The sequence below is a fragment of the Apaloderma vittatum genome, unplaced genomic scaffold (assembly GCF_000703405.1).
Source record: "Apaloderma vittatum isolate BGI_N311 unplaced genomic scaffold, ASM70340v1 scaffold7152, whole genome shotgun sequence".
NCBI classification, from domain to species: domain Eukaryota; kingdom Metazoa; phylum Chordata; class Aves; order Trogoniformes; family Trogonidae; genus Apaloderma; species Apaloderma vittatum.
In genome coordinates, this window is record NW_009701803.1 from 744 (window position 1) to 19,094 (window position 18,351).

Genomic DNA, 18,351 nt, shown 5'->3' on the forward strand with positions numbered 1-18,351 from the left:
GGCCCTGCAGCCGGGAGCTTTTCCCCGACTCCTGCGGTAACCACCCAGCCGAGGCGAAGCACACCTGCAGATCGCGTTTCCGGAGATCGCAAATAACTAGAATTGGCCAAACTTGAGTTGCGGTTCCCATGCTGCGGGACGGAAACACCTTTTATCTTAGGAAGGTTGGCTGCGTTACCTCAGGTTGCTGATCCGTGCTGGGTGACAGCAGAGGTGGCGGCTCCGTGGGCTTGGGGTGCCGAGCACACCCCAAAAGATTTGGGGCTGTGCCTGTGGTGGCTCCTGCCGGTCCCCAGGACGGGTGCCGCTTCCCATCGCCTCCCTCGCTCCCTTTCCAGACGTGGTGCTGACGTGGGCAGGGTGGAAACCCAGCTCAGCTTCAGGTGCTCCTCAAAACTGCAGCCCGAGGGTGAGCTTTGGAGGCAGAGCTGGGGCACACCTGGTGACGAGGTGTTGGCCAAGGGCCTCGCCCCGACCCGGGCTGTCAGGTGTGGTAACGGAGCAGCAGAGCTCCGTGACGCAGCTGTGACACAAAAAGAGCTCTGCCAGAAGGTTGCTGCCTGTCGCCAGAGCTGCGGGTGCAGGGCGAGAGGTGAAATGCGTAAGGATGTCGCAGCAGAGGAAGGAGGAGCTCAGTGCAACACAGAAGTAGTTTGCGTAGGGGTTTATTGATAGAGAGGGTGTCAGGGCAAACGTATCCATAGGCCTTGTTTACCAGCCTCTGAACTGGGCTCTTGGTCACGTTATTTCTGAGGAATGTCTTGTGTAGACAAACCTACAGAGAGTATAGAGGACATAGAGGAACCTGGTCTTCTGGTGAACCCAGTTTAATTTAGAGATGTGCAGGTAACATCCATGTTGGAGCCATGCCCGTATTTGTAAAGATTTTTTAAACCTGGTCGTAGAAAGTGTGGTTTGTTTTTCCTTTCCACTTTTTTGAATGGTTAGCCTCTCAGATTTTCTCAAGGCTCACCCTTGGTGACCCTTGCTCAGGGAAGCAGTGCAATGCATTGCGTATTTTTCTTTTTTTTTTTTTAATAATACAATTTCCAATATTGGCCTTTGGGAAAGATTTTTTTCTTTTGCTTCATTAAACCTACTGAAGAGAGCTCAGTGTTAAATATTCTAAATGATTGGTGCTTTATAATGGGTAATCTATAGGCACCTGTAAATACCTTTCTATATGCAGAAGATGCAGTTGGGTATATCTTCCTGTGAGGGTTTCCCGCCTCGGCACCCTGAATGGCTCAGCTTCTGGCACGAATTTCCCTCTGCCTGCCCAGCTTTGGGGCTGAAACATGGGGTGAGCAGCTGGAAGCCGTGACATTTTAACACTGCCAGAGCAGGATTTGCAAGGAGGCTGCATGTACCTATGTCTGACAGAGCTGAACATGTGATAGTGTTGCTGGTGGTCTTATAACTTTGCTTAAGCAAACCTACAGACGTAATCGACTGGATAGAAATGTAAGCGTAATATATTCAAAAGCATTGATTTCCACCATGGGGCGTAATTATTTTTCCTTTCTCTTCTCTTTATTTGTGAATTTGCACTATTTATTCCCTCAGTCAGTTTTTGCTCCGTGGATTTTGTTTTCAGTCTCCCATTTCTTTAAACCATTAGGACATTTACAAAAAAAAAAAGTCCTTCACTGACCACTAATTTCATGTTATTCCAGACTCCACGTATAAAGAAGACACTGCTTTCTTCTGTCATCAGGTTTGGCTTAAGAGCCCTTGTTTCTGTTGATTAGCGGCTGCATGATACCGTGCCCTCTTGGGTCTTAACTTCTCAGATAATTAGAAAGATTTAACTTGAAGCTTTTTTATTCAGTTGCCATGTTTTGTCAGTGTCTTGTTTCTGATTTCAGGCTAACTTTGCTTTGGAAAAGCTCCAGTAGGTTTAGTGAAATTCTTCTGATGTAAATCTGAGGTCCTGGAATCAAGCCTTTAGGGTTTGTATTTTCATTTTTCCATTTCCCTTCTCTACTGGTGCTTCGTTTGTGCCTGCTTTCTCATGCTGAGTAGTATGGAATTAATTGGAGATAAAGTTCAGTGTAAGGGTTAAGGTGTTAGCAGCAGAGCTGCTGAGGTGGTGGTGGTTGTTGTTGGTTTTGTTTTTTGTCCAGCCCGTGTCATTACAGGGTAACGGCGTTGTGAAATACCTTGGATAGAATATCAGCCACAGATTAGACTATCCATTTATGTCTCGTTAAAATCTCTCTGAAGCAATCAGTTATTAGATAGGCTCATTGCAACAGTGTTTTTCAGGCATCAAAGTGACAGCTGATCCTATTTTAATTCAAATGAAATGTTTCGTAGGGGTAGATGAGCCACACTGAGGATCTACCTTGTAAATATATCATAAAAATTTTATGTGGAAAATTAGAGTTTCGGAACCTCTTTTCTCAATGAGTAATTGTACAGCACACATTCTTTTCTTGCTCTTGGTTAAGATGGTGCCTTTTAAAGGTGCTGTGTAAAAAGCCTGTTTAAGAAAAGCGTGTCCATTGTGTTCTATATTAAGCGGTGATGTAGCCAGACTTGGATTGGGTAATTGCAGCTCTGAAGATGCCGGCATGTCAGGAAATGAAATTGCTGTGAGGAGCTGACGTTCACTGACTCTGTAAGCGGGGAATGAAGGAAACTCAATATAACCTCGTGGAAGCATGAAAAAAACTTCCCATGAACTTTAAAATAATTCAGTGTGTGTCCTAGACATACAAGTAAATATTACACGCGTGTGGAATGATGCCTGTGCCAGACCCAAGAGGCTGGGTTTGCCCAGCCTCTTGCTGCCTCGGTATATTTTAAATTATTATTCATTTTAAAGCTCAGGAGTGGCAAAAGGTCCTGTTGCTGCTAGATCGGTTGATCACGTTGCCTCTGAGACACACTGGCTGCAGAATTATCTGCATTTTTTTCACCTACAAACTTCCAGCACTGGCGTGTTTCAAGTAGTTGGTTTTTTGCACCTTCAGTGCCCTGGTAATGTGAGCATTTGCGTATTGGGGGGAACATCATGTGCTGTATTTCTGACACTGTATTTCAGACACTGGGAAGTGTTTGAGCAAAAAATTTTGCTTGTGATTATTTGCTAATAGCATTTTGGAAAACAGAAATTATCCCCATCCTCAGTAAGTTGCCTTTGGTTCTTTTTTTCGGTAATTTTACACAAACAAGTGTAATTCTTTCTTCATTCTGCTCTGTGCTGTGCTAGCAGTTTATGTCCACTTTTAATTGAATCTTAGATTATCAGCGAAGTAATTTTTAGATGCTGGGAATGAACAGGTTATTCCTTGAGGTAACTGAATGTTTATTAAGCATTAGTGTTGTAAAGTTTCATTATGATAGGCTTTATAATGAAAATGGAATGATTTCTCAGCAGAATTTTTACTTTGAAAATTATTTTTTTCCCCCCTTTTTAACTGGTGCTGTTGTAGTAGTACTTGGAAGTTCCAGCTTAGCTGAGGATTGCACTGAAAAATGAGAAAAGCCACGCTCTGGCTCCTTATCCAGGAACCCTTTGGCTTCTGTCAGTCAGATGATTTGCTGGAGCCGAGATCTTGGGTTTTATTATCTTGAACACTAATGCAACACCAGTTGTAATATGACATTCAGAACTTGTAATCTGTGACACCTGTTCTGTGGGTGTATTTTGTATTTAACATGTAGCAGATAACGCTGCATCGCCCGGTCATTTGCCCTCTAGTACTGCGCCACCTCTAGTAAAGGTCAGAATTTGTGCCAAACAAGTGTCATGTCTGAGTCTCATGATGAAATTAAGAGTGTAGCAGACTGAATACCGAAGTGTTTTAATTTTTCAGACCGTAGCACTGCGAAGGAGAAACTCTGCGAATTTTTCTCAATGACTCTATAGCCAACTGATGTAACAATGGTACTAATATTGGGACGCCGACTGAATAGAGAGGATAGTGGGATACGAGATTCCCCGGCAACCAAGCGGAAAGTTTTTGAAATGGACCCAAAATCGTTGTCAGGCCCCGAGTTTTTCGACTTCTCCTCGGGCTCGTCCCACGCTGAAAGCATTCTCCAGATCTTCAATGAGTTTCGAGACAGCCGTTTGTTCACAGATGTCATTATCTGTGTGGAAGGGAGGGAGTTTCCCTGCCATCGAGCGGTTCTCTCGGCCTGCAGCAGCTACTTCAGAGCGATGTTCTGCAACGATCATAGAGAAAGCAGAGAGATGTTGGTGGAGATCAACGGCATTTTTGCTGAAGCTATGGATTGCTTTTTGCAGTACGTGTACACCGGCAAGGTGAAAATCACTACAGAGAACGTGCAGTATCTCTTTGAAACGTCGAGTCTCTTTCAGATCAGTGTCCTGCGGGACGCCTGCGCCAAGTTCCTGGAAGAGCAGCTGGATCCTTGCAACTGCCTGGGAATCCAGCGCTTCGCGGACACGCACTCGCTGAAGACGCTGTTCACCAAGTGCAGGAATTTTGCGCTGCAGACGTTCGAGGACGTGTCGCAGCACGAAGAGTTCCTTGAACTGGGCAAGGATGAGCTTATTGATTACATTTGCAGCGATGAGCTGGTGATCAGTAAGGAAGAGATGGTGTTCGAAGCTGTCATGCGCTGGGTGTACCGGGCAGTTGAGTTGCGAAGGCCGGTGTTACATGAACTTCTGACGCACGTCAGGCTCCCCTTGTTACACCCAAACTACTTTGTTCAGACTGTGGAGGTGGACCAGCTGATTCAGAATTCCCCGGAGTGCTATCAGCTGCTGCATGAAGCCAGGCGATACCATATCCTTGGAAACGAGATGATGTCTCCCAGAACTAGGCCACGCAGGTGAGGGGTTGTTTTATTTTTACTTTTTCCTTATTTCTGTAGGAGGACGACATAGTTTGATGTACAGATGTTCGATATACATGTGCCCAGAAAAAGCGTCTCTTGCAGAATCTTTTATTTTGCATTCTGGAGCCAGCACAGTGACACTCCTGTACTTCCTTACAACACGTGAAGCTCACACGTGTCTTGAAAATGTACGTAACTGAATCTTTTTGCACAGATCACTTTACTCCTGTGAAATAAACGACTGTTCAGGTAAGTGAAGCTATATTACCTTGCAAGTGAAATATTTTCTAAAGGTTAATGTTTGCTTGGTGAGATCTTAAGTAACATCACATGACAGCAGTGTCTTGAAAAGAACTTACTGTGCTATAGCGGGTAAACCGTTCCCTTTCCCAACTTTCTTTCTTCTTGTAACAGCCACGTAAGGTACAGCACGCTCCAAAGGATGGGGATGGGGACATGTGTTCAGAGCATTCAGTTGCTACATCACAAATACTTTTCAGATGGAGTAGTACACGGATTTGTAAGAGACAATAGACAGCGGAACAACAGGTTCTTAACTGTAAAGAAACTAAATCTTGCATTTTTAAAGAATTATGAAACAGTTCCTGGAGTTTTTCATGCTTATTCTATGACAGATTAATCGTGCAGAAATGCTGCTGCTTAATAATGTGTTACACAAACAGGTGACTGAAGTGGCAGGAAGAAATGAGGAAGAGTTCATTAGTGGCATTTATGAGCAATAGTTGTTATGATTTTTTTTTTTTCCTGAAAAGTGTTTTCCCGGTAAAAGCCTTACCTGCACGTGATAGTTGACATGACAGTTTGTTGTTAACTCCAGCTGATTTAAGCTGGACTTACAAAATCATGTGTTCTAATATGGTGATGCAATGCTCGGGTGTGGATAAAAAGATTGTATTAGGAGTTACTCCTCTTTGTTTACTCCTGGTCAGATCGTGCTGTACAGTGACTGTGCAGGGAACCTTTCCTTTTTTTCTTTTTTTTCTTTTTTTTTTTTTTCCCTGGTGTGTGTTAAAGTCTTGATTACAGGTGGAAAAAGATACTTGGCAAGGATTTGCCCCAATAGTGGTTTTCCAGTCTTCACTCCTACCGTGAGAGAAGAAATTCATCTTAAAACTCCTTATAGCCCTGCTGCTGGGTTTCCTAAGCTGTGCCCTGCCGGGGAGGCTCTTTGGAAACTTTTTGGTTTGTGGCAGTTGGGAAAGTGATGCAGTGCTACGTGTCTGAGGTATTTCATACCCTGAGTCTGAGCCTGTGGGAAGGACCAAAGACCTCTTTGTTTCCCGAGCAGCTGGAGGGGGCTGTATCTCTGGTGTTTGGTGTGCGGTTATTGCGCCATTTGATAAAAAACGCAAATACACGCAGAGCTCAGAGTTTTGCCCAAGTACAGGTGTGCACTTGAGAATCCCAGTAGCCTCAGTGTAACTTTCCAGTTTGAAAATGAAGGACATTGCCAAAGTTGGAAGGGACAGTGTGTGTGCTGCTGGTTACTTTGGGATTTGGTGGGGTTTTTTTTGGTTTTACTCTTTTGCTTATTAAACTGTGCTGTGAATTCAAGTAGGCGGAAGCAAGAGAAGTAATTTACAGAGAGAGAAGCTGGCTGGCCTCCCAGCAGGAATTTTTTCCCCTTTTCTATATTACATTCATGGAATAGTTCTTTGTCGGTTTGTTTCTGTTGCCTGTTTCTGTTGCCTATAGCAAAAAGAGGTCACGGTTTAAAACAGCTACTGGATCCCCCTTTCCCAGTGTTTTCATCACACTTTTTCTGGGCATTTTGGAGGTAGGAGGGGAGGAGATGAGGCTGGAGAGCTCTTTTCCTTCTTTCTTGCCTTCCTCCATATCTGTCTCATATAAACTGTTTCTAAAATGAGGCAGGCAGCAAGTCAGAAATTCCCACACTGAAAATTTTGGATATTAGTTGTGATTCCTTGTGTGGGTATGGATGCACCTACAGATGAAGCTTGTACATGGGCTCTACCCATTTATTTTGAAAAAGAACACTGCAGATTGTAATTTGCCATGGATTTTCTTCTTTCTTCTTGAAGCCAGCAGAGAGTTACCTGAAGTAAACAAAAGTTTTAAATGTGACGTAAGGGTTGCCTGCTTGGTCTTTTGCCAGCAGGCATCGCTGACAGAGGCAGAAGGGCTTTTTGGAAGAGGTTTTCAGTTGCGTACTTGCAACCACATAGTGACATCGTGAGGTTGACTCTCCTGACACTTTTAAATCTCTCTTGTCCCCTGCTGGTTGTGTTGCCCAGCAGATCTCCAGACTCAGACCGAGCAGAGAGCAGTAATACATTTCCATATACAAAACAAAACAGGTCTCTTACTTTAGCCCCAAGGAGACGAGATTTTTATTTCACTTTACATTTCTATCTGTCATCCTGTTTTCTTCCCAAGAGTGAATTAACAGGAGGCTGGAAAAAAAGTAGTGATTTACTAGAATTTCTGTAATTTGTCTCCCACATTGAAAAACATTTTTGAATGTAATCTGTTCAAACTACTGAAAGTTCTGCTGCTGGTGCTGGTTGGCGTTCTCGCCTCATCTAGAGGTCTGCATCTACCTCAGGATCCTTTGGAAACCTGCCCTTGGGGGTGCATGGCATTGTATGACACTCTGAGTCATCTTCTGCTCCCTCTTTTCTTTTTTAAATTGATGTGCCCTCTGTCATCTGCAAAAAAAAAATATTTTGGAACTAACCTTAAAATGTATATGCTGCAAGACTTCTTCAAGATAATGTAATGAAGAAAATCTTTCTTAACTGAAGAAAGAATGTGGTTTATATAGGTGCTAAAAAGTTAGGAAGAGCTTTAGTTTTCTGTAGATTTGAAATACTGCACTAAATATCCTCTTAAAAGGGCAAAACTCAGTCATAACAATTCATAAAGAGCTCTCTCTAATCAAAGATTTTTGGTTAATTTAGTTTTTCAAATAGAGTTTGATAATCCGCTACGGTAACCTTTTCAGTAAGTCAGTGGAGGCCTTCGTTCTAGTCTGGAAAGTACTCACCAGCCAAACCTCTTTGGTACACGCAGTTAGCTGATGTATGTGGGCTTGCTTCCTTTGAGAGATGCTTTTCAGAGTTGTTCCTCAAAAAACAACAAAAAAACCCAGTAAATACCTAGAAACCAGGAGTGACCTCAAAGCTGAGCAGCTGAAGAGAGTTTCTTCTGACTAGAAGCGTACGTATGCTTCCTCAGATACGTATCTTCACTTACATAATCTTACAGTACGTTATCATTTAGCCTTGCCTTCCTCTATTAAAAATATTCTGAATAGAAATATATGTGATCTATTTAAATTACGGTCTGTGGTGATCAGGAGATGGAAGGGCTAACTAGCTTTATTCCTGATGTTTCGAAACAGGGAAACGTTATCAGGCCTTGTAAGCTAGTACGTGCATAAGTTCACATTAGAAAATCTGAGGACAGATCGTGCGGCTCTAGTCTCAAATGCAGTCACAAATACTTTTTTTTTTTTATTATTTTGGGGTGGGGTAAGAGGACTGCAGTACTCAGCACGGGTATGAATGAGATGTCTGTATCGGGATTGAAGTTAAAGCACAACACAACAAAAAGGCTTACTGAAAATAAAATCAATGTTGCATTCAGTTTTACTGAATAGACAGCAGTCCTTGAGATAACTATATCAGTACAAAAGATTTTAATCTAAAAATACCCTGAAAAGAAAAGCTTTTGACAAATGCTTACAAGAAATTATAAATTTGAGAGGAGGGATAAAAGTGGGTCATGGTTTGGTTTGCATGTTGAAGATGGTTTGTTGATTTTGTATGTTCAGATGTGGATTAATGCACGAGTTTTGTTATTGCTGTGAGTATAGAGTTTGTGTAATGCAGAAGTGTCAGGGTAGTATAAAGAGTGTGTGGACTAAAATTTAAAGGCTTATTTGTGTGCATTGCAGACTGTCTAATGCTTAATTTTTTCACGCTCAGTTTTTTGTTTAGGCTTGAATTTCTATTTGAGCATTCCTTAACGTTTCCTTCTATCCCTACACTTGTTTTTCCTTTTAACTGTGTATTTGCTCTATGTTGGCTCCATATAAATTTGCTCTATGTACCTTCAGCTGTTGAGTTTTTTTCCAGGAAATAAGCTAAAACATTTTAAACCTAGTGAATACTTAAGCCACGTAGAGTACTATGAATTCTGTAAAACGAGGCAGGGGGCACAGGGACTGGTTCTGTTGGAAGCAGATTGCCTATCTCATTGCCTCAGGTGTCGCTTGAACTCTGTTTCTGATATCTCTGCGTGTTTTTTAATCTGATTTTCACACAGGATGCTGAGCAGTGCAGCTCCACACTCGCACTGAACAGCTGCTGGGCTGGCAACCTGCTGTGTAACTGAGAGAGCTGGAGACGGTGAAAGCCTCTGTTCACTAAATGATTCTTATCTTTTTTCTTGTCTGTAGAAGTTAGTGCTAAACCATAAATTTTCCAGTTTTCACACAGTTTTGAAGACAATGTTGTTCAGCCTCCATGTACTAATAAATATCTCCTACATCTTACTCTTTTTGTGTTCGCTTTTTTTAGATCGACTGGTTATTCTGAGGTGATAGTTGTAGTTGGAGGCTGTGAACGAGTTGGAGGGTTTAATTTGCCCTATACTGAGTGCTACGATCCTGTGACAGGAGAGTGGAAGTCACTGGCTAAACTTCCAGAATTTACCAAGTCTGAGTATGCAGTGTGTGCTCTGCGGAACGATATTCTTGTTTCAGGTGAATAATCCTAAAAAAATTACGAATTCTCTCTTGTCTTTTTTTTTTTTTTTTAAGTAGCCTGGCAGATCTTTGTACTGTGAAATTCCAGAAGCTCAGCTGAAAGCCACTTTCTGATGGAAATGGTGAACACTAGCCTCAAAACCAATCTCAACTGTAGACAAAAGTGTTTTCTGGGATTTTTGTTTGGTGTTAAGTGGCAGTTTTTAACAGCTGATTCCAGGTTATCAGTTGTATTTAAAGAGATTTAGGTGCCTTAAATACACTGCTTTGAAGTACAACAGTGGCCTTTCTGCAGCAGTGGTTGGAAAAATGCCAATCCCCCAAAATCCCCAAATCCTGCTTAAAAACTGGTGACTCGCTTCTGTGTATGGCTGCCTGGGCTCAGAAAGAAAACCAGTGAACACTTCTTCTCCTGGTGAGAATGCAAAATGGAAACAAATCCCTTTGAGCACCTGAGGGGGGGATCCCTTTAGAGCAGCCTTTTGCAGGGAAAGAATGATGGAAAATTTTCATTGGCCACTGTAGAGGGGCGTGTTAATAGTTAACATTTCTCAGTCACTAATGAGTTTGTTCCAATTAGCATACTTTTGTTTTTAAAGGTGGAAGAATCAATAGCCGGGATGTTTGGATTTATAACTCTCAGCTGAACATCTGGATCAGAGTTGCGTCCTTAAATAAAGGCAGATGGCGTCATAAAATGGCTGTTCTTCTGGGTAAAGTAAGAGAAGTATATTCATAATTTTTTTAATAGCGAGGATGTTTGTATATAAGAGAACTGTGGAGAAAACATATTACAGATGTTATAATAATGAGTTCTGCTGCTTAAATATAAAGGAAGCAACAGGAAAGTCAAGTTTGCAATCTGAGATGAAGAAACATTTTTGTAAGCAAGTAGGAAAAAAACAAAACACAGAAAAGCAAAGTAAATTCTGATGGACTTTTGCTGCTGCTGTTGCTGAATGTAATGTGTAAAAAGAGAAATGCAGAGAAGTGCCTTTTTTAACAAATGCCATTCGAATAGGAAGTTTCTATCTCAGTATTAATACTACTATGCCTTGCACATGTGTTGGCAGTGTCATTCCACATGTGACTGAATGGAACTCTCCAGGGAATCTTTATCTAGTATTTTTAGACTATATTTTTCTCCTCCTGTGTATAAATTAAAAATTTGTGGAAAATATCCCTTCACCAACCTAGCAAATGAGGATTCTTGCAGCTTTTAACTTAATGTAATTTCATATTTCAATGTCATAACTACTCTAAAAATGAAATGATGATAGTTCTCACCACTTTGCGTAGGTATATGTTGTTGGAGGATACGATGGGCAAAACCGCCTCAGCAGTGTCGAGTGTTACGATTCGTTTTCCAACCGATGGACGGAGGTGGCTCCCCTTAAAGAAGCTGTGAGCTCTCCAGCAGTCACCAGCTGCGTTGGCAAACTCTTTGTGATCGGGGGTGGTCCTGATGACAACACGTGTTCTGACAAGGTCAGTAAATTTTATTTGGTTGCATCTTCTGCACAGTAATCGGTTATTGCTGCTTTACAAACAGGTCATGCAGAGATCTGCTTTAACTGCTCTGCTGAATGGAGTGTGGAATTATGATAATAGGGGAGAGGAGAGAGGGTTGGAAGGGGCCTTGAAGATCATCTTGTTCCAACCCCCCGGCCATGGGCAGGGACACCTCCCACCACACCAGGTTGCTCCAAGCCCCGTCCAGCCTGGCCTTGGACACTGCCAGGGAGGGGACAGCCAGTGTCTCAGCACCCTCACAGAAAAGAATTTTTTCCTTATAACTAATCTAAATCTACCCCCTTAAAGTTTGAAACTGTTACCCTTGTCCTGTCACTGCACACTCTGATAAACAGTCCCTCCCCTTCTTCCCTGTAGCCCCCTTCAGGAACTAGAAGCCCCCTGTAAGGTCTCCCTGGAGCCTTCTCTTCGGAGCAGCCCCAACTCTCTCGGCCTGTCCTCATCAGGGAGGTGCTCCAGCCCCTGTTCATTTTACATGGAGTAGAAAATTTTAACTCAGTAATATATCGTATTACTGTGGTCTTTCCCATGGGTACAGCCATTGGCTTCACAAATTCTGTGAATTCTTAAACCTGAGTATTAGGAAAATAATGTTGAATATAGTACATGTATAGGCATTGCTGATATATGAACCTATATTTATATTGACTTCCATTTTCTTGGTGAGATACTGCCCACCAGGTATTGCTTCTTTGGCTCTCGTATAACCTTTGTGGGTGTGGCAGTTTATTTATTTTTGTTAGGCTTTTAATCTGAAATGCATATGTTTGTTTTCAGGTTCAGTCTTACGATCCCGATACTAATTCTTGGTTGCTCCGTGCAACTATCCCTATCGCAAAAAGATGTATTACGGCTGTGTCCCTAAACAATCTGATCTATGTTGCTGGTGGACTTACCAAAGCAATATACTGCTACGATCCCATTGAGGACTACTGGATGCACGTCCAGAATACATTCAGCAGACAGGTAATTAACACTGAAAGACCTGTAGACATCGGAAAGGTAGTTTTTCACGTGAATATCTTGGCATGAAATGAGTATAAACTTGTTAAACTCTGTTAGAATTTCACCTCTCATTTCGTTCTTGCTTTACTACATTTATGTAATTTGGAATCTCACATAAGAGGGAGTTTCTAAACCAGTACCTTTTCAGCTGGATGTCCCCGTTGGCCAGTCCAGACTTTTTATTTGAAAGCAGTTACTGTTGGAGAATGGTGTAACGGTGCAGTGGATGATGTTTTAATTAATGCACAGAGATTGATCTCTCTCAAATTCTGCTGCACATTTTAGCTTAGAGTGAAGGTATTAGTTTCCTTATTGATTAAAGTCTTTCAGTGTAATAAAAAATATTGAAGGCTGGTTTCACAGTGTGAAAACCCCCATTGTATAGCGCAGAAAGTGTTTGACTTAAGCAACAACAGCTGTATCACTTCCACAAATGGAACATGGCACAATTAAAAAAATCTGTCCCCCCAGTAGTAAAGTGCATGTGTATCAGTTAATTTTCCCTGTGTTTTTAAAACATCTGTCACACACCCTACAGCATCTGCCTTGACAGAAATTTGTTCTTTTTTCTGGCCTTTATTGTGAATATTTTGCCTTTGCCTGCTTTTAAAGAAGAAATAAAATCCCCTCTCCCTTTGTTTCAAGTAAGACATAGCACATCTGCCTTAACAGAAATTTGTTCTTTTTTCTGGCCTTTGTTGTGAATATTTTTGCCTTTGCCTGCTTTTAAAGAAGAAATAAAATCCCCTCTCCCTTTGTTTCAAGTAAGACATAGCACTGTCTTTTTCATAGGCCCTCTTTCCTTAGTCATCACTTTTTTCCTCTCCCCTGTTTACGTCATTAATCTGTTACTCCTCTAAGGCACTCTCTTTGTTCCTGCTTTTTGAGTCACTAGTACCTATTGTGGTCCCTCTCCTGAAAACCTTTGTTCTCTCCTCCTTTCCCTATCTCAGATGTTTAGCTGGTAAGTACACTGTTCAGCTGTATTCCTTTGCGTCCCTAGTCTGAGCTTTGCGTAGTGAAGGCTTAGACCTGAAGTGGTCTTCTCTGTGGGATTGTGCTGCTGCTTTCCCCGTTTTTTGTGCTTTTTGCATTGGCCCTTTCAGGAGGAAAGAGCATAGGCCCGTCTGTTTACAAACGGTGGTCGCAGTGCTCTCCTTCTGGTTGGGGTAGGCGTGCAGGAACTGAGATCTTGTGTTTGAAATAATCATTCCTTCCTTTGTGTATTTTGAAACAGGAGAATTGTGGCATGTCTGTGTGTAATGGAAAAATCTATATCCTTGGTGGAAGACGAGAAAACGGTGAAGCCACAGACACTATTCTTTGTTACGACCCTGCAACGGGCATTATCACGGGAGTAGCAGCCATGCCCAGGCCCGTATCGTATCACGGCTGTGTGACGATTCATAGATATAATGAAAAAGGCTTTAAACTGTAATTCTTTTCTTGAAGAAAGAAGAAGATGGCATGAACGAATCCAGTGGTCTGCTGCAAGACGGGCTTTTTAAAGATTCCTCAAGGGGAAAAATGCCCTCTCCTTATCTAAGCGTCATATGAAAATTATATCCTGTGCCTTTAGAAAAAGGATTAAGTTAACTCAGAAAAAAAAGTCTACAAACCTCTCCAGTAACCAGAGTTCAGTTATATCTGCTGTGGGCGCTGATACGAGAGCAGTAATAGTACATTGTACTAGTGTTCAGAAAGTTTGCCCTGTGTGTGATTAGTAATTAAAATCTTGGAAGCTTTTTGGGGAAAGTGCCTTCACAAGCATTTGTGCTTGTGTCCTAAGAAGCAATATCTGCAAGGTGTTTCAGGTTCTGCTAATTGGAAAAATTCATAGGCAAATAAATTCCAAAGAATCATCTAGGGTAATTACCTACAATTTACAAAAAGCTTACATGATTACAATTCATATGCAAAACATTCTTACAAGCAGATTACTTGGCTTAACCAAGTAGAATGTATGTCAGATCATGCATGGTTTGGAATTATTAAAAGCAAAATAAAACAACAAACGAAACAAGCTACAGAGGACAAAAACCAGAATCTTTGAGGAATGGTAGGTTTTTTTCTGAAGGAAAAACTGGTTGGTTAGTGAGCCGCTGTGGTGACGACCCTGTACCTGAACGCTGTGGACCTTATTCACAGTGTTGCTAAGCAATGGTCAGCAGGACCAGGCTATGCAACGTAGGAACCTGGCGCCTGCTGGGCTGTCGGCACGTGCAGCTGGGAAGCAAACCTTGAATCCCAGCCTTTACCTTTTGAATAGTGTGGCTGAAGGCTCGAAGTTACTGGGTTTGCTCTTTTTCTCACTTGCGAAGTATCTCTGAACTACTCAAGGAATAAAGGATGATGAGCTCTGGATTCTTCCGCTTTTCCCAGTCACGTTGTCATTTAACCTGAGGTAGGGACTTGGGTTGCACCCTACAGCTTATAAATTGGTCTTTGCCGTGTCAGCAGATGAGATATCCAAAAGTACCTGCCAGAGTTCTTGGCCCTTCTTCAGACAATCGCTTACTCTTAGCACAGTTAAACTGCTGTATAAGCTGCTTGGCCACAGAGAAATAAGTTATGGAAAGGTCCTTCCTGTCACCCAAAAAGTATCTGTGGACCTGTCTATATAGCCATGAGGTAACTCCCACATAAAATGTTTTGGATAATTGTGAAGCCTAGGAAGCACCTGTATTTTGACCCCCTATTTTTTATTTTTTTCTAGTAAAGGTATTTTTTTAAGTCCTGCCTAGTTTTTTGTACTAGGTCTCTTTATTTCCAGTACACCGTTGTATAGTTGAGGCACAAGTTTATGAAAACTGAAATAGCACTTGAGAGTTGGAAAATGAATAGGATTGTCTGTGTACCAATTTCCTGTTAATCACCAAAACCCTCAGGAACTGCCTTTCAAAGGAATTCTGACAGCAGCCAGGAGGGAAGTTGGTCAGTGCCAGGGCAGAAAAAAAACCTCTGAGGCCCCTGCAGAGACAACCCTGGCCTCTGTGCTTGCTTAGGAGGGTGAGAACAAGCACCATCCTGGGAATGTTGTTTGTTCCACTGGACTTTCTTCATCTGTTCTCCCAGAGTATTTCTTCATGAGATGGAAATTCTGACCCTCGGTGAAGCTCTGCCAAACTGGGAGTCATCATTTTCAGTAACATATGGTCCTGACTTCTAAAGAGCGCTGGGAGCTGTACTTTGTGATGCGTTAACTTGTAACCTCAGGAAAGGACACAAGTTTCAGTTTTGGGCTGAACACCAAACACTGCTTTGTATATGTTAAGAATACTGATAAAATACAAATCTCTGCGCATCGGTGGTGTAATTGGGAAGCCAGTCCCCGAGCATGTACATTCACATTGCCCTAAAAAGAAAGTCCCCTGGTAATGTAAGGCAAACAAATCGGATAAATTAATCCTTTTCCAACTTCCTTGTGTTTCTGCTCACCAGGTGTTATTTGAAAAGGTAGTTTCAGTACCTGTAAATAAGGTCCGTGGATCGCAGTGGTAATGGCCTAGTAACCGATGCTGTATACTAGCGCTGTATAACTTGTGCCATCATTGTAAATGAAAATGTAAAAAATGCTAGGAGCACTTCATTAGAGATGCAATCTGAAAAATATTCTCATTTCCTTCCTGTTTATGTTAACACTTGTTGATTGTCATGCCAGGCTGTTTTCAGACAGCCTTTATTCTGTAGAATAATGTCATTTATGTATCGGTATCTTTTAATCTATGTTTATAATACTGCACTATTCTGTAAATAACAAGATACTGCCTTCTGTGGCTTTGAAGATTCATTTTATAGTTTAGTTGTCTTTTTCTTAGCAGTTTATGTACTGTTAACCTATTATTTTGAAAATTACAGTGTTTAATGAACCAGTAAATGCTGAAATGTAGATGTAGAAGAAAACTGCTAACAGTTCTTGAGAACCTGCATTCAGTGCTGAGCAGTTGCAAGTGTGGAGCATTGCTCAAATGGCAGTTATTCATGCAATGATTTCCTTAAAACAAGCAGTGAATTTTTATTATTTTTTTTTGCTTGTTAACTCTGTAAATAACCTGCACTTAGGGCCTGCTCTGGTAGAACAGCTGGTTTTAGATGTACTAGAAAAGAACAATTCGACTTTGGTTTAATGAAAACATACCATTTTTTGAGAAGGATGCATTAATTTGGAAGTCGCATCCCTGAGCCACCTGTTCTCCGATGCATTTCACTTAGGTGCAGATGAATTCAAAGATTTACACTCTTACCATTATGCTCCTTGCAGTTTATGGGCTTGAGCACCAACTTTGGGGTTTTTTTCAGCTAAGAAACACTTGGCTGGGCTTGCTGAAACCAAGACATTCTGGATGCTCCTAAATTTGCAATTTCAGGTGCTGAAACTCGGGTGGTAAAGATATTCCATGTTTGCCAGCTCACTGAACTCAGCTGGAGCTATAGACATGCATACACGGTCACAGTTTCCTAGTGGCAATGTTCAGAAAAGCCCAAAGTTCATTTCTCCTAATTGCCCAACTAGATAATTTTATGTGGTTAGGGGTTTTTTTTTACCACTGAAGATGGCAAAAGCCAACTCAAGAGCATTTAAAAACTCACAAGGCTTGGTCACTGTGAGGCAAAATGAATGCTTTCATCTGAATGTAGTCTCGTGCACACAAGAAAGTACAAATGAAATGATTTGTTGTGCCTGGTTAAAAATTCTGAGCAATGTATACTCAGAAAAGGAGCCTACGAGGTAAGATGAGACTTTTTAGCAGAAATTTGCTCTCTGGTTGGGGGCCAGGCAGTGATCTTTTTAAAAATATGTCTAGTACACAAGTTCCCCTCAGTGTTGAATTGTTCCAGGTGGCATTAATAAAAACCGATCTCACTGTGGGTTTGTGGCGACTGTGTCAGTGCTGTGAGCGTTGCCACAGAGCAGTAAGGAACCTCCTACCAAGGCCAGACCCGATGGGTCAGTTCACATGTTCTCTGCACGCTGGCCCTGCATCAGCTGTCTTCCATAATTAACATTACACCTAAGTTCATGTTATTCAAAGTATATAGCCCTAAATAACATAACTAAGAGCTGTCTTTACAGGAACATTTTTTTTCTACTGTAATGCTCCAGTCTATGCTGATAACATTAAGTGTGCGTATCTGTACATGTGAATAATTTTGTGATCGTTTTCCGAGAACGCTGTTTTAAGTAGTGCACATAAAAATCCCTGTGTGTACAGCGTGTTGAATATGTAATTACGGCTTACTTTGTATTATTAGTTCCAAAGAAGATAATGCGTGTTAATTTTGAAAATACCTGTGCCTTGAATTCAGCTCTATTTTGAAAAAAAAGCTTGGATTACTTCTCCTGGTTTGTTATCTTCAGTCTTACTGTCCAGACTGTTGATGTCCTCCTAAGGGAAATCAGTCTTGCCGTTCATTAACTAGAATAGTCAAACCTCTTGTTTAGACAATGCCTGGAATGCTTCCATTATGACAATGCTGTGGCAGATTTAATCTAGGGAAATCAGTATTTGTTTTTTCCAGTTCTTTGTTTCCAGCACTCCTCAGTGACAAAGGACTTGAGTTGTCTTTGACTTCCTGTCCTTAACACGTACAGTTTCTTGTTTTAGTCGACGGCCTCTACAATATTTCTGAACACTCTGACTTGTCAGGCGTGAACATACATAATACGAAGCAATAATCTGGTGCAGCACGGCAATAAGCAAATCAAGAGACCTGAATGTAATGTACTATTACTGATTTCTTCCGTGTACCTGCTGGACCTGTGAGGCATTCTCCTTCTGGTGCGCCTGTAGGGATTTGGAGTCAGATTAAGAGGAGCTACTTGGCCATGGGAAGAGAGTTTACCTCCTGAACTGTTCTTCATGTGACATTTTACCTGCACCTGAAATCATGGTTTGATTTTCCTTTTTTTTTTTGCTGAGGAAAAGAGCCAATTCCTTTACCAAAACATAAAAGGCGTAGTCCTGCGACGAGCTGATCTTGTCTTCAAGGACAACCTGGTGCAGCACAAATGACATTTGAACAAAACAAGTGCAGACCACTTAACTGTGTGCCAGAGTCAACGTAGCATTATCTCGCATATAACATTAAGGTCTTCAGATTGTGCTGACAGTGGAAAAGTGATTTTGTAACGTAGCACAATTGCAATAACACCTGTTAAATATATTTCTTGCATAATTCTTTGGAAGTTTTTTAAAGTTCAGTGTACCTAATAAACATTTGCCTTTTGAATAGTTCACTGC

General features: G+C 41.5%; 1 protein-coding gene across 1 annotated transcript; it reads left to right on the top strand.

The window, feature by feature from the left end:
- Nucleotides 1-3,892: 3,892 nt before the first annotated feature.
- KLHL24 (kelch-like family member 24) lies at nucleotides 3,893-13,686 on the top strand. Its single transcript, XM_009879291.1, has 6 exons — nucleotides 3,893-4,812; nucleotides 9,384-9,568; nucleotides 10,171-10,289; nucleotides 10,871-11,059; nucleotides 11,882-12,070; nucleotides 13,347-13,686. Exons 1-6 carry the CDS (start codon nucleotides 3,893-3,895, stop codon nucleotides 13,545-13,547), a joined length of 1,803 nt encoding a protein of 600 aa, XP_009877593.1. The 3' UTR covers nucleotides 13,548-13,686.
- Nucleotides 13,687-18,351: the final 4,665 nt, after the last annotated feature.

Bases quoted from the DNA above. Each gene is read 5' to 3' on its own strand.
- KLHL24 (XM_009879291.1), top strand. From the start codon at position 3,893: ATGGTACTAATATTGGGACGCCGACTGAATAGAGAGGATAGTGGGATA. The intron at 11,060-11,881 runs GTCAGTAAATTT...GTTTGTTTTCAG, and splicing joins ACAACACGTGTTCTGACAAG to GTTCAGTCTTACGATCCCGA. The intron at 12,071-13,346 runs GTAATTAACACT...ATTTTGAAACAG, and splicing joins AGAATACATTCAGCAGACAG to GAGAATTGTGGCATGTCTGT.